The 16676-nt window shown below is 40.9% G+C and overlaps 2 protein-coding genes across 2 annotated transcripts in view; one reads left to right on the forward strand and one right to left on the reverse strand.

Moving 5' to 3' along the window:
• Positions 1-3092: 3092 nt before the first annotated feature.
• Positions 3093-7502, reverse strand: gja4 (gap junction protein alpha 4). The gene is made up of 2 exons (XM_061760827.1): positions 7335-7502; positions 3093-5014 (listed from the first exon to the last, which is right to left on the reverse strand). The coding sequence occupies exon 2, from the start codon at positions 5003-5005 to the stop codon at positions 3893-3895; it is 1113 nt and encodes a 370-aa protein (XP_061616811.1). The 5' UTR covers positions 5006-5014; positions 7335-7502; the 3' UTR covers positions 3093-3892.
• A 6071-nt stretch (positions 7503-13573) lies between these two features.
• dlgap3 (discs, large (Drosophila) homolog-associated protein 3) overlaps positions 13574-16676 on the forward strand; it is an 84201-nt gene continuing 81098 nt past the window's right edge. Inside the window, exon 1 of the mRNA XM_061759809.1 lies at positions 13574-13695. The gene's annotated coding sequence lies outside the window, so the exon portion shown is untranslated. The remainder of the gene's footprint in view (positions 13696-16676) is intronic.

Consider the following 16676-nt stretch of genomic DNA (forward strand, 5'->3'; position numbering starts at 1 on the left):
GAGAAATTACGGTTAAAAAAAAAAAAAACATACATACCGTAAATACGGATGTGTCTTTTACTAAATTGTGTTGATTTGGTGAAATTACAAGTATTTAAATGGGATCACAGAATCTGACTGTTCTGAACTCCTCTTTTGTTGTATTGCGCTGCCCAGTTTGTATCCCGCATCTCGACTCCAGCTCATCCGCAACCCTGATGAGGAGAAAAAGCGCTTGAGAAAATGGACGTCATGTAATGAAGACTTGTATGTAGGCTAAACTTACGTTAGAGACAACATGATCCAGGCCAAAGGGCATTTAATGAAAGCGAGTCTGTGTTTTAATTTCATCAAGTCTTCAAATTTCTCACTACATCCACAGATGTGAAACAGATACTTCAATCTTTTAATGGCTTTGAAGACCACGAGTGTCATAAATGGACTTCATGAGGCTTTTAAAATAAGACTTGCAGAGAATTACCATTTTGTTCTCGCGAGCCTTTCCTGGTTTAAATAATAAAGGCCAATGTCTTCCAAGCCCTGGGACTTTTTCGCAGTGTACCAAAAAGTTATTCGGGCCAACTTGTGAAATGGTTACAAGATTATGAGGGCCAGTGACATCTCAAGTTTGCTCCCCCCTCTTACTTTCAGTGTAAAAAATGATATCAGGCTGCTGGAAGTTACTAGAAAGGATGGAAGTGAAGCTAGACTCTGCATCGAGAGGAAGGGGGGTGTGTATATTTCTGCGTCCTTCTGGGAACAATTAGAGGACAGGTAACAATGGACCAACTCCTCCAGACAGGACAGCAGTGTGGGAACTGAACACCAAGGCTCCTGGGAAAGTTTAAGGGGGGTGTTGGGAGGCTTGACATTGTTCCTGCTGGATGTTGGTGGATAATGGGTGATGCTGGATGTTCTATGTTTTATTTATTTATTTATTTTATTTTCAAAGCGGTGCAGTCCAACATCCTGAACGGACAGGCGGGGAAAAAAAAGTGCTGCAGGAACAATAGCGGTGTCTGCTTGCTAGGATGGCATGCCTGAATAATCACACATACTTTCTCATAGAATACAGCAACACAGGTACACACCTAAACAAGGACTGGATATAAACAGTGTGGAAGGGTCCAAGTCATTCATTTAGTCATGTTTTGGGCCTAGGTTCTGCATTGTAACATTTAAAGATGAAAACTGATGTTCAACAAATGAACTGAAATGGTCATTTTCTACGTGCACACTAACTTGAGGTACTTGACCCTGTGCACAGAATTGTTGTACTATTGCACGTGTGTTGTTGAATGAGTTTGTGGGATATATAGTCCTCCACTTGGCTTTCAATGGGCAGTGTCGAACAATGCCTACTGCAACTCCCATTGTCAGGGTGAATGTTCCTCGGTGGACCAGTCCCAGGGGGAAACAATACTGGAAGAGGAAACAGATACAGACCCACTTCCTGTCCAGAATCTAAATTTAGTGATTGGCCATGGTTTTGTTTTGTTGAGGAGCAAAATGCCCAAATTGAGGACTGCCTTCTTGGACTTGATATTGTTATGGATACAGGGAGGGTCATGTGTCAGTCAGTGTGAAAGTAGAGGAAACAAAAGGGAGTTGGCACATGTAAGCTATGGCTTTAAATGCATACTACAATCAGTAAACCCAAGGAAGAACAACAATAGTTACAATACTGTAATTACAGTCAGCCCAATGCCGCAGTCCACTTTTGTTAGCTCTGCTAGTTGCTTAAATAACATTTGCGGGCGAATGGCTAATTGTGCTCAGTCTCTTCATTCCTCATTTCTTGTGTTTATATTTATATGGCTTCATAAATATGACCAGGCATTTTATGCAGCAGAGGGGGCTGATCATGCATTTCCAGAGGCCTGATTCACATGTTGGACCTTTTAAAAAGCCTTAGTAGAGCAGACCTTTTTTTTTTGTATAGGATGTGCTCACGCTGATGTGTGTTGCAGTTATGGAATTTGCTGAGTGACTTTTGCAGAGGCATGTGGCTTTACACAAAAAAAAAGAAAAAAAAAACATTTTGATGTTTTCAGTAAGACGTGGCTTACCAATAGAGTGAGGAAATGCATCAGCAGTGACTTCAACAATCTCAGGAAACACAGTCACAATGGTAGTCGATACCAAAAGGGTTTATGTCGGACTTTTAGGATGACCTGTCACTCACATCTTCCCACACGGTGACCCACGATCTTATTCACATTAGTTTACTTGTGTGCAGGATTCAGATTTCCCGGGACTGGTGACGGAGAAATTGTCTCTAATCACAATAAAGAAGAGTTGCAGTTTCTCTTTAAACTTGCCAGGAAGATGAATGCTCAAGCTGGCTTTGGTTGGCAGCTAGAATGACAACACAGGTCGACCTCTGCAATCTGTTGAATGCCCCCTGCCTTCTATCGCTAGGACCTCTCTTTGTGGCTTGGTGACAACATCCACATTAACAATAACAGGGTTGTGCCCATGCAGACGGCTGCATGCATGCACCCGCCCCCCTGGACTAAGATAATAGGACGACGCTGGAATGCCAGCCAAGTTTTAGTGAATAGACCTGGAAACAGGCAGCTTTGGAAGCTTGTTTGGATTGTTTCGCAGAACAATATCTGCCAATTTATCTTGAATTGTGCCTGAACATAATGAAAGTTCCTCTTTGAGGACGGTCTTAATATTATTGTAGAACTGGACCATGTTTCCATTCAACTGCAGCAAAATAGATAAATAATAAACTAAAAGGGCACTGATTAGAGCACGGACCTCTCCCAAGGCTTCACGACCCTAATTAGGATCAGGTCATTTACACCTTCATAAATTCTCATTCTCTAAGGAATTAGGAATGAAAATTGGATAAGCACCTTCATCGAAGGTGAAGTCTTGGCTTTTCCTCAATTGCTCACCATAAAAACAATGTTCACAATGAGACCTCCCCAAGGGATCTTAAACAGAGCCAGCAAAAAGTGTGCTCTAGCAGGTTCGCTGTACTTATAGAGCAATAGAATTCATCACCGTTACTCCCTGTGCAGCAGTCGTAGTGAGGCATTAAAAGCGATGAGAGAGATGATGAAATGAAGATGATATCTAATGGATGCCATTCATTTGTGACAGTTTATCATAACTTTATTTTCCTCAGTACAATAAATAGTAACACAATTGATACATTTGATATAAATACATATTTCACTGATTTTGCACCTTCTGTACCAACTTTAGTCCATCAAGTTTGCAGTCAGACTCATTTCAAGCTTTTTTTTCCAACTGGAGGCTATTCAGTGGTCCATGGCTCCGATACTATTGATACGATGTTTGCATTGTAGTGAGCCGTTCAAAATCCTCAAGAGGTCCATAGTGTGGTTCCCCCTTCTGTCATTTAGCCCCTGGCCCCCTAATCCAAGTCATCGAATGTGACTGGGCGAAATGGGAATCAAACAGTACGTGTACATGCTTGCATGCGTGTATATGCACAGCTGTTATCCTCTTGGGAGCACAGCTGATACTAGAACATTCCATCGTGCGGACTGAGAAGCGCTCCAGTGGTGACAGCGAAGACCTCAAGGGAATGTATTTATTTATTGCCGATGTACTGCCCTGCTCTCTTAAATGCTCACATAACAACAATCGCCCTCAACACATTGTTTTCTCACAAACATATTGAAGCTACTGTAACAAGAAAGTATCTCATGATCGTAAAGTAGAATCTTTGGTACCCTCAGGGAGTCTTCGCCAAAATTGGTCCGTTATCAGGCCAATGTTTGTTTGAAGTGTGTTGTTTCCTCCCAGGCATTGGGTTCACAGTACAACTCTTGTCAATTATTTGAGCTCTTATTAGGCACCTCTTTTACTCCAGTGTCATGTGCAAAGAAGCATTTAGAAAAATAACAAACCAGCTTTCATCGCGCTTCAGTTAGACATAGTGCTTCTGTTTTGAAACTCCCCTATGGTTGTTCTTGGCCTTTTCTCCATAGTGGTTCCGGGGTGAACGTGATGTTCTCATAGCCTCCATGCAGTTCACATAACTAGGAAGCACATCACTCCCGGCCTCTGCAGCTTCCCAGTTGACCGTTATGGCCAGATCGCCAAAGCTTTCACAGGGGTTCGTGTAGCCTGTAGCCTGGCTTGGCGCCGGTAGGCTCCCGTCGTAGGACTCTGGTGTCTCTTCTCGGGTCTCCGGGGCCTCCCGTCGGGCCACGGTTGCCGCCTGTTCGGACGGTGGTGGGTACACTTGGCCCTGGGACTGGTATCGTGTCTTCAGCCGGTGGGAAATCGCAAGCTGAAGCAGGTGAAGCAACTCGACGAGGTTGAGCAGCAAGGAGACGGCGGCGATGGCCTGAGTGTAGATGGTGAAGATGGTCTTCTCTGTGGGCCGCGAGACGAAGCAGTCCACCGTGTGAGGGCAGGGGAAGCCTACGCACTCGAACTTTGCTTTGATCAGGAAGCCATCATAAAGGAACCACAGCCCCAGGATGAAGCCGACCTCTAGGAGAACTTTTAGAAGAATGCTGAACGTGTACGCACATAACAACTTGCCTTTTAGTTTTGGAGCTTCAGGTGGGCTCCTCTGAGTTATGCAAACTTTGCTAGCAGCCCCCTTGTTGTGCTTCTCATTATGTTTTGACACATTTTTTCTCTCTCTTTCTGTGATAGCCTCTGTCCTGTTTAGACCGCCTTCTTCCACCTCCTTGCCTTCCTCGATCCCGACTTCTTCCTTCCCGGACCGTATCGCCACGTATCCAAAGTAGAAGATGGTCGGTGTGGAGACGAAGATGACTTGGAGGACAAAATAGCGAAAATGGGAGATGGGGAAGGCTTTGTCGTAGCAGACGGCCGTGCAGCCCGGTTGTCGCGTGTTACAGACGAAGTCCGCTTGCTCGTCGTCCCAGGCCGACTCAACCGCTGTACCGAGCACCAGCATGCGAAACAGGAAGAGAACGGTGAGCCAGACCCGGCCGATGCCTGTCGAATACTCCTGGCCCTCCTCCAGTAGGTGCTCCAGGAAGGACCAGTCAGCTCTGGACATTCTCTGCTCCTTTGAAGACCACAAGGACGATGAAAGAACAAAATGAAGAACGGTTAGAAATCTCATGTCGACTTTTAAATGGACACTCATTGAAATGAATTTGATCGATTCAGTGACCTGAGAATGAATTGACCTGGATAAATATTCACCAGTATACCTAGCAGTAGTAACACTGACTGGTATTTCAAACCGTTCCTAATTCCCTCCACCTTAAGGCCCCAGTTCCAGCTGACAAAAAACAGCCCCTGTTCATGATGCTACCACCACCTTGCGTCACTGTCGGCATAATATTCTTTTGGAGATGAGCAGTGCTGTGTTTGCGCCAAACAAACCACTTGGAATTATTGCCAAAAAGTTCAACCTTGGTTTCAATGAACCACAACACATTTTCCCACGTGTTTGGGAGAATTTCTTATGGTCCGATGAAACCAAGGTTGAACTTTTTGGCCATATTCATTGGTTAATTATGAACACAGTCACATTCTAGTTCTAAGAGGGTGTGAATACCGCATTACCACATTATCTCAGTTGTTTATTTGTATTCCCCTTGGACATATTTGTAAAAATTTCTACGGAGTTGTACAGGTTATAACTCACATTAATGGTGAAAAGTTTTTAAATGATTATTCATGAACTCATTTTTTTTCATATGACAAAAATTTGGCATTTGAAGAGGGGTGTGTAGACTTTTTTTTTATCCAATGTATGTTATCATAGACAATTAGAGGTTGCTGGGTGGGAGACAAGGAGGACCATGCATTTCTAGTTTCTATCTTTTCTTTCCATAACCTGAGAAGATGATTGTGACCACATACATGGGAAAAAAAACAAAACACTTATTTTCACATTTTCCTCTGCCTCGTATTTATAGGTTCTTATTTTTACGGCGATAAACTGGGCCAAGGCAAACCAAAACAAAAGCCTCTTTTCACAGAATCTTTTTATAATAGTTAATTCTTTGCGCGCATGTTGGACAAGGAAATAGCTGCTCGCAAATGTGGTTTCGTTCCAGTCATTATGAGCGTTGAATATTACCCACCACTGCTTTTACGTCTGCACTTCTGAAAAGAACAACACTTAACACCTAACTGGTACTATTTGATTTCTGCACCAGGGGTTTTAACAAGCACACAGTCAATGCATAAGTGCGTAATTATGTAGGTTTATTGAAGTCACTGGTAAGTGGTATCCCTCCCCACTTTTACTAGAGGTGTGTTTGGCCATTGCCCCCGATTGTTTCTTCTTCCATGAGCTCAGTGTTGTTACAATGCGCTTCAAAACAAGACCTCAACAAACACACACACAAACATTGATGTTAAACATAAATGGAAATAGCCAAAAAGCATCTAGTTGTGCTTAAACGTTGACGTTAAACATACATGGAAATAGCCAACGCTTTTAGGGTTCATATTAAAACTTTTCTGGCAGTCTAATTAATCTTAATGAAGACAAATCAGTGCTTCAATGTGAATCTTCAATTGGTTACAGAATGATTGCTATAATTGCATCGTGACTTGAGAGGCAAAGCGGGAGGGTGGTAGTTTGAAGTGTTTAATGATAATGACACAGTAGTCTGTTGGGAAGCTACACACACACACACACACACACACATCTGAGTAAACATCCTGTGAGGGGGGAACTGGGGTACCGCTGTGACACTTGTTGACTTATTTAGGCTACTTTTTGTTTTTCTCTTAGTTTAGTCCTTCTGAAAAAAAAGAAAACATCAATGGGGGCAAAATAAATGCCACATCAAGTCAATAAACACTCACTTTGACAGTGAAAACAGGCAACAGGGTGGAATTCTGGATATTTTATGATACAATTCTTGTTCAAACACTTTTATTTTCCTTCAGAATACAAACATTCTTCTAATTAGCAGTTATAAGAGTAGGCCTACCATAAATACCAACAACTGTATAGGTACTATTAAAAAGATCATGCAGACATATGTATTAATATACAGTAAAAGCAATACAAAGTAAAAGGAATACAAATCTCAAAGTATTAAAGCTATAAGAAGTTAAATGAGCAAAAGTAATTAGTATTCAAGTACTTACTTTAAAAGGACCACGTTTTGAAATATATTATTTTGGGAAATTAATACAAATGTAAATTAAGGAAAACAAAAAAAATTCCAGTTAAATGTTATTTAAGAAAACTACAGACATGTAGGCCTCATCAACATGTGAATTGACCCCTAGTCCCCAACACATTGAGAGCCCAATTATTGTCTGAACACAGGATTATCAATATTTACTGTGATACTGTTTTATTACTTTGAGGCTAACACTAATATTATATGTAATCTATCTCAAACAAGTTTTACCTTTCTCTTTCGTGGAACGTCTCGGTCTCCCCGTTTCTTCTTCCCTCAATGCCCCTCTGAGTCGTATCTGCCGTCTTTAAAAATATTCTGTGTCATCGAGAGAAAAAAAAAAGAAGTGAGGAGAACTTTCCCATGCTTCCGAGTTCACTTCGGCCCTCCCTCAGGACTCTGTCCTGCAGGAAATGGAATGGAGCAACTCTAAAAGTATATGTCCGTCATTTGAGCTCCAAATTTGGAAGCAGAGATCCCACCCCCAATATATTTTATTTTCTCCGTCATGCACGTTTAATACACATCGAATTCATTATCTCAATCTCAAATTGAGAAATCTTCCATCCGGTGACGCAATTCTTCACTTATTTGTCCTCATTCGAAGTGAATCATCATCAACATTGTGAGGCCAAATCAGCCTGTAATTTTCCATTTTGACACACCATGGCGCCAGCCACCTAAACACAGCACAGGACGCATGCAGGATGACTTATTTTGTTTGTTTTGCAGCAATGGTTTTTATTGACCTGTTAGATTTTATACCCACAAGGACCACAAACGTCCTCCAATTCCAATTCCGCTGTTAAACACCCAACTCGTCCAACTCCAGTCCATGCAAAGACACTTACTCACTTAAAGATTATGGAATAGTTAATGTTAATTGTAATCTATTACATTTCAATCTATATTTTTTATTTATTAAACCCATTGGAACTCATTGACCTTTTCAGTGCAGATCTTGATCTGCACAGATCTGGATCTGGATCTGCATGTATTTATTTGTTTGTTTGTTTGTGCCCCCCCACCTCCCTCCCACTCCGCACACAGGCACACACACACATACACACACATATTTCCAAAACATGCATGTTAGGTTAATCGTAGACCTTTAAATGGCCAAAAGGATGTGAATGGCCCTGTGATCGACTTGTGAGCAGACCTGGGTGTACCTTCTTCGCTGGGAACAACTCAGAACAAGTTCAGCGGGAAAACAAATAAATTGATGAATGAATAAAGTAGTAATAAAAATTAGTCAATGAAATCATTGTTTTTGTTGTAATCCAGCATTTCTTTTCAATATGCACTTGTTTTGAAGTTGAGCTCATGCAAAAGCATGTTCTTCTTTTCAAAGCTTGTACCTACTGAATATGCAAACCGACTACACCAGTAAAAAAATATTGCTGGAAGCCAAAATGTTCTCTTATCGCTTTTGGCTGTAAAAAACAACAACCACAAAAACACTCCACTGCATTCTGTTTTGAGCAATAAACCACAGCACTGAAAGTGTGAATGACTGTGAAAAATCATTGACTGCATCCAAACGAAAATTTCAACATAAACATGCAAGTTAAAAATACATTTCTGCATGACTAAACCACCTAAAAATGGCTGATGGTGTCATCACCTGGACAACCCACTCAGTCAAATTAAAGTGTTTAGTCAGAGGTCACCTTCTCAAGGTTCAAACCAATCAACGCTGAGCAGCCCTGTCCCAAAATGTAAATTCGGAGGGCGGCAAAGGGAAGGTGCGCTGCCAAAATGTAATTAAAAGTAAAATCATCTTGACAGATGACTGTCTTGCAATGCTCTTCCCTCATTCCTTCTGTACATGGGCGGGAAAGGTAGTGAAGAGCGAGTGTAATCGAACGGTTTGCATTCAGGGGATGTGTTATGCTTGCTTCCTCGTGTTTGCAGTCTTTCTCCCTGCATGTGCAGTTTGCAATTAAATTAATTGCCTGGTTCAGCCCAGCTCGTCTCTTTTACAGTGAACTAGATTACAGCATCAATCCAACGTGGACATTATGTATATTTTTGTTTGTTTGTTTGTTTACATAATCCTCAGTTATTGTGGGTAAATGCTTATTCATGAGGTGACGTGGCACTTACCTCATACATATCAGAAGAGTCAAATCCATTGGTTTAATAGTGATCTAAAATGGAAGGAAAAAAAATATATATATACTCAGAGGTAACAAATCATGTATTGAGGTTATGATTATTTTCAAATGAATATGTAATTATATTTTTAGTCAGTCCTGCCTTGCGTTACTAAATTATAACTGTGACTCCTGCCCAGAGAAACGGCCAAGTGAGCTTATGACAGACACTCGCATAGAAAAATCTTGAACTATATTTTTAGGTGTGTTAGTGTCTTTGAAAATATTTTTAACAGGTTATGGTAGAATATATTGATCTTCTTTTGTAGTTTTGTTTTAAACAGCCCCACAATTGAACAAAATGCTTCAAGAGGTAACAATAGTAGAATTTTTTGAGAAAATGTATCAACTCGGAATACATATTCAGAAACTGGGTTTCTAATGGCAGCATATGGTATTTTGTCTTATGTTTTGGTATCATAGCATATTGTATGGTATCATCCAGTATGGCGTTTTATCTTTTGGTATCATATACAGTATCTTATGATATCACGCGTGATCGTGCCTTTACTTTTAAGTATCTTATGTGTTACAATAACATTTTATCATGGCTTATCTCTTGGTATCGTATCATATTGCTTGGTATCATGCAGTATTGTTTTTTTATGTTTGGTGTATTATCATATCTCATGGTATCATGTGTTATTGTGCCTAATCTTTTTGTATCTTATGTGTTATGGTATTGTATCATATCAGTTTATCATGTGGTATCCATTTTTATTTGCTCGGAATCACATCTATTGATTGATACTTTAAAGCCATAGAATTCGCAGCTGAGGGCAAGCAGATTAGCAAGATTCCCCACACTAAAGGCCATGAAGCCAAACTATCACATAAAGGCATTTTTGTGGGATTAGTTGAAAAACAAAAAGTTAGGTTCCACAATTAAGACAATTGATTTTGCTGCATAATTTTCTTCAAAATTCATGAACACAGTAAACAAAAACAAAAAAAGTTTATTTGGTAGAATTGGCTCTGTGAGCTCGTTCATATTCATAGGAATGCCTTGCACCTAGTAAGTGCAGGTTAGCTAATAATGGCTTTTGTATGCAGGCAAATGGTATGCCGTGACTGCAAACGACTAAACAGACAACGCAAACCCAATAATGCGAAAGTAATTTTCCTCTAGCCCTATACTTGGAATGAGCATTAGCATACGATGAGGCAAAGTTCAGGTCCGAGCCTGCTGATGCATGTTGAAACTCAGTGTGTCCGTGCACTGCAAATTTCCTCGAGAGCTTTGCAATAACTCATCCATCAGTGGATAATTTTGAGAAAAAGTTGTAATCGCTTACATCACCCAATTATCCGCACAAGAAGCCTCAACCAGTGGCTCATGTTTAGGTCACTGGCCATGGTCCTGAAACCAACATGTTTTCAGATTCTGTTTTCCATGCCTAGCAGTTTTCTTGCCTGTGTCTCATAGCACAGTATAAAAACTTTTATTATTATTACAAAAGTTTAACCAACCAGCCCATGTTTCAATACTATAAACGATAAGTCATTTACAATGATGTCATCTATCATTATCTGCACAAATTACACAACAACATAACACAAATGCTTTTTTGTTTGTTTTACATTTACAGTACATGAATGTGTTAAAACTCTATTGAGATAAACATAAGTGCTAGAAGGCCGTTCCCATTTTAATTTGAATGAAATATTTGTTTTAAGTGACTTTCATTATATTCACGAAGGTTAAAAAAAACCAATGTGTCATCAACTTAAACCCATTGCAACTTTGACAACGTCAATAATAAGTGCCCTCTTTATCAAGAAAAAATGCATACTCTGTTGGATTTAGGTCTGGAGATTGACTTGGATGCAAACATTTGGTACATATCAATGGGCTTGATAGAGATTTAGATGTAAAAAAACGGAAATTCAAGCAGAAATATTGATTTCTTGCCTCCTATTCATCTTTTGATGTTCAACCCTAATGTATTCAGTCTGCAGCAACAAATAAATGAGGTGGCCTCACTCTTGGCTGTACTGAAATGGATAATACACAAGATGTTATCCGTTAAATTTTAAAGAGTTAGAGTTGAGAAACAAAGCTTTTTACTGCAGCAGTGCAATAACCTGAGGTTGTTTGCTGCTGTTTTGGATCCTGGCTGAAGTCTCTATGGGTGCAGCTGCAGTGAATTCATCGACGCAACATAAGAAATTAACACTGAGGGCGTTGTGCTGCACCTGTGAAAATCAAGGTGTTTGTGAGGCTCATAGGAGCGCACACATTCATGGAGACTACTTTGCTATATGCGTATCCACTGCATCGCATAGAGAAATGTCTGCTTAGACACGTGCACATTGATTCTCCCTCGTTTTGATCTCATCTTCCAGATTTAGTTAAGAGCCGATGATGTAGCCGACCGGTCTTCAACTGCTCCCCGACATCCTCTGTGCCTGTTGATTGTCTCGAGTGGAAGAATGAAAATGTAGGTCATTATTTCTTGTGCCTAATTGTTGTCCGAAGTCCTATTTGAACATTTTCAGAAAACAAGTCTTTGCAAACACACTGATCTTTTTATTTTTTATAGAGTTAGTAAGAGTCAGTTAAAAATGACAAGCAATTTTGCTGTTAGGCTAATGATGTGCGCGTATTTGCTGTAAAACATTCACATGCTCGTCAAATGACCGTATCGGCCTATTGTTAGAACACGCACTTTCTCATTCACTCCATCTCGATGACCCATTTACAGTGGCGTCTAAGTTAAGTGCTTGATGTGGTGACTTTGAATGCTGTTGGAAATATACAGCGTGACGCCAGCGACTTGGATATTAATCTGCTGAATAGAAATACAATATTTCCTGGATAGCTACAACATTTAGCGTCAATAGAAGATACAGTACATAGGTTACTTTGTGGACTGAATTAGGCAAAAATCAATTGACTGTCAATTACTGATTAAAGCTTATGGGTCACAAGTTGGGTGCAATGTTTCTTCTCATACTGTACATTGCTGTGCTGCCGCTGAGCAAGGCACAGAACCTGCAACTTCTCTCTATCATGAACCTTTCTGCTTGGATCCTTTTTGCGCATATATATGGATTAGGGCCCGACCGATATGGATTTCTTTGAGGCCGATGCCGATTTTGATATTTTGCAGAGTAAAATTCCGATAACCGATTAATCGGCCTATTAATTAAAAAAAAAACATATATATAAATAAATACTGAAACTTACCGAAACCTGTGCATTGTTGTTTGTTTGAATGTCATTTTATTTGTCTTATGTTGCAATGTGTTAATTAATGAAAAATCTGGAAAAATAAATAAATATATTTGAAAAGGGATAATATTGACCAATTAAATCGGCCGAATGATTACTCGGTCGGGCCCTAGTATGGAATGTAACAAAAGAAGTAGTACTAGCATGCAATTCCTCTTGAGGGAATATTTCAATACATACTGTATTTCCTTGCATTTGTAAACATGATTTATTGTCTCAGAGGTCAGGCAGTTCAAGCCATTAAAATTCCACTGTCAAATTAAGTACGCAAATGACCCTTGAATAGATAAAGTGAATACTTGTAAAATTCTGTAAGTAAAAGCAAGCCAAACAATAGAATTGATTTAACGTTCTCCTCAGCCAGGAACTGTGGGACACTCGGGGCATTTGTGAGCAGGCACATTATCGTAATGAGGCAGCCACAACCTACGCCTCTTCTCGCCCACTGAACGAAGCAAACGGCGGGAAAATCTTGTAGCTTGGGTTGAAATTATATCTTTTGTGACCAAAGTCCTAAAACGTTTGTGATGCACCTCATGTGTTCATTGTGGAGGCTCGCTGCCCCACACGTTTGAAAACTTCAAAATAGTACCAGTCCCAATGTAAAGGACAGATTTCATGATGGTTAAAACTACGCAGAGTACGTGTCAATGGTTGTCGTGTCAATGGTTGTCGTGGTTGACTACAAATCGGTATGCAATACTATATCTAAATGTACATATCTTAATTCCCTCCAAGCCTGATTGATACGAGCGTTACAAACTGAAAATGGCTAAAGGGTCTGAAACATCTGCGTGAGTTTTTCCAGCTGGTTTCTTCAATCAAATGCTCTTTTCCTGCCAGGGAACATGTCATCTTAATATATATCCTATGCAGGTTCACCCTGAGGATATGCATGCTTTTATAATCAAGTCATTATATTTGTAAAAGATGGAATGTTCAAGCTGTAGACCAATCGGTTGCCTCTAACATGTCTTTGGGGAGGTCTGCATGAGAACCACATATGGAGGGGAAGAGTGAGAGAGGAGGGGTGTGTTTGATAGAGAGAAAGAGAGAGCGAGAGCGTGAGGGAGGCTGTAGCACCGCTGCCTTTCATTGCTGTGTCTCAATCCTTGCCTCTACAGTGGTCGGGGGGAGCTGCAGAAAGAGGCGGACGTTTGTGGCACCCCACTGAACATTAAGAACAGTCTGCTGCAAGGTAAGAAGAAGCTGAGCTTGAAGTTGTTCATTTGCATGCTCGAAGCGTACACCTCACCTCATTCTCACTATTTTGTGAACAGCGCCGTAGATGGCAAGATAAGATTTGGCGCAGGTGGGCTGTACAGTGCAGCCCATCTGAGTGGTGCGTTTATTGCAGCTGTGTCAACTTGAAAGCAAGAAAAGAAAGAGAAAAAAACCACACACACAGAAGTTGCAGATGACATTAAACACACGCACATTCCATCCGTGCGTAAAATGTTCGCTGACCGTGAAAGCGCGCTGCTTCTATGTGGTTTGCGCTGCTGCGTTTAAAGTCAGAGGAAACACGGGAGGCAGCAGGCGGAGCTATTCCAATTATTTGCACTGCACTGCACTGTGTGGAAAGGGTTCAAAATCAATCACACGGACACCTCGACCACGGTTATCCTCCAGGGGCGCTGCTGATGGTGGGGTGTGGGATGCTGTGTGCATAAATTAATCTACCTGCGTGTGTGTGCGTGCGTGTGTACATGTGTACTCTTGGATTATTAAGAAGCGTCCCAGCGCAACCTTAAGCGCACGTTTGAGCAGTGGTGAACACTTTGCCTGCAGCTGCTCTCATGTGATTTGTCTCAGTGAGCTCATCGACTCATTCCCACTACTTAGCAGCCGTTCTAGTTGGTGCATAGGAACATCAGATGTGTTGGAGCTCTCAATGTAAAGTAAAAAAAAAGGCTGCTTTTGTAATACGAGATGTGTCAGAAAAGTTCCGGAGCTCATGTCACAAAAAAATTTATTTCGGGTTGTCGTCTTCAGTGTGGGCCGGACGATCAACCAGCACGTCTACAAAGAGATCCTGCGCCATTTGCTTCGTTCAGTGCGTGAGAAGAGGCAAGAGCTGAGGCTTCTTCACCATGACAACGCGCTTGCTCAAAAATGCCCTGAACATCTGACAGTTCCTGTCCGAGAAGAACATTGCTCTTCTGGAGCAACCTCACTCCTCACTTGACTTGGCTCTTTGTGATTCCCCCCCTCCCCCGCCCTCCCCTCTTTCCAACACTCAAAGGGGCCATTAATGGGACCTGTTTTGAAAACGTGGGGACCACATGGAGATGGTTGTGATGACAGCGATTCAGAGGATCCTGGAAAAATCCATCCAGGACTGCATGAAGGTGTGGCAGAGAAGGCTGGGAAAGTGCATTACTTCGAAGGGGAACACTTGTGCATTGTATTTTGGATTTGAACTATATCTTTTGGGACACCAGTCCTGGAACCTTTCTGACACACCTCGTTACGTACGACTCGATGACTTAAACCTGTTCATCCAAAAAACTCGAAATTTCATGTGAATGGAGAGAGAAATGTCCCTGAGAAATAAACTGAGGAATTTGAAAACGTTACAGCATATCATAGAATTCCCCAAACCCAAACTCAATGAGTGTAATGTGTGCCTTTCAGGGGCGTGGCCTAATGTGTGACATCATGAGCTCTGACTGCAGCTCTGGTTGGCCATTAATCCTGTGCTTAGTTCAGTGTTATTGTCTGCTCCATGCTCATTGGAAGTGTTTTCGTTTTGTATTTGTGTGTTTGATTGTTTGTCCCATTCCATAAACGGCAAAAAGTGCATCGTCTACCATCCTTTTCTTTTTCTTTCTTTCACTTCGCTCGAGCTGTGGCATATCTGAAAGTTACACGTAATTCAAATTGTGGCTCCTATCACAGCAAAAAATAAATAAAATAAAAAAATGACCAAATGACAGTTGTTATTTAGAAAGCTTGTAAATTAGGGTACTCGTTAGACGAGGTACGATTGTAATGTAAATATGTCCCCTAGTGGCTGTGAGCAGAAACAAAGACGTCTGATTGGATGCTTTGGAAGCGCTATATTCTTCCTAATAGATGTAAACATGAAATTATTGCCTGTCTTTTCGTTGAGTCTAAGTGTTTGAACTGAGCAAACAATAGCTAAACTATCCCAAATGACCGTTTTATTCTCGAAATTTGTATCTGCTATTGTGGAATAAACAAGCTAGATGACAATAAACACATGCTTGTCACACTGCACTCCTGCAATTAAAAAGGCCGTGTTAGTAAACGTTCATGTGCTTGTGTGGGTGGAGTCATTCAGGACTTTGATGATTTATGCAGCGTGCATATCATTAGCCGCCAAGCCTGAAAATTACTTGCAATTGTAAATACCAGTAGATAGCAAAGCGAGCACAACCACAATGCTTAGGGTACCTAATTCCCCTTTCGTTATTGCCGTCCAAACTACGTAGCTGATGATATTGTGACTCTTGATACTCTTTGTTTTCCTTGTTTTCTCGCTTGCACAGCCACTTTGCCAAAGGAGATGGTTTCCGTTGGAGACCACCTCAATCATATGCAATTTTCTCGCTTGGAATGTGTCAGATGTGACGGCAGTGTGACGAAATAGCGGGCTCGTTGGGAGTGACTCATGCAAATTACACATTTTTCACTGGGTGGATGGCTTGCGTATGATGTCATGTTGTTTTAATATGTGCACAACGTGGCGTGGCATTTTCTTGCTGGAGTAATTCTGAATGTTTCTCAAAGAGGGATGAGATTTGGATGGTATCACACAGTACGTCCCTTGAGTAAGCCACTCCTTAGACCACAACAACCTCAGATGTTAGTCTGCGCTGGGAAATCTGTTGTGTTTTTCTGAACGTTATCAGTATAGAGGATTCTGGCCTTTTACAGTGCTCAACATAAATGAGTACAATGCAAAAACCTTGAGTTTCCTTTCAGAATCATTATTATCTATCGGGCATTATACTGCAAAATACTCCCATAAAAGTGGCCCAGTGATTGCAAATTAGATTTTTTAATGTGCACAAACACAAAAATGCAATTATTTTTAATACATAACGAATCAATTTCACATTGCAAAAATGACTACACACCAATTAAAGTCCAGCAAAGCTAAATTTTACATCAAAACATTTTATCGACACTTTGAAAACTGAACCATATATG

Source organism: Phyllopteryx taeniolatus, chromosome 21 (genome assembly GCF_024500385.1).
Source record: "Phyllopteryx taeniolatus isolate TA_2022b chromosome 21, UOR_Ptae_1.2, whole genome shotgun sequence".
NCBI lineage: Eukaryota > Metazoa > Chordata > Actinopteri > Syngnathiformes > Syngnathidae > Phyllopteryx > Phyllopteryx taeniolatus.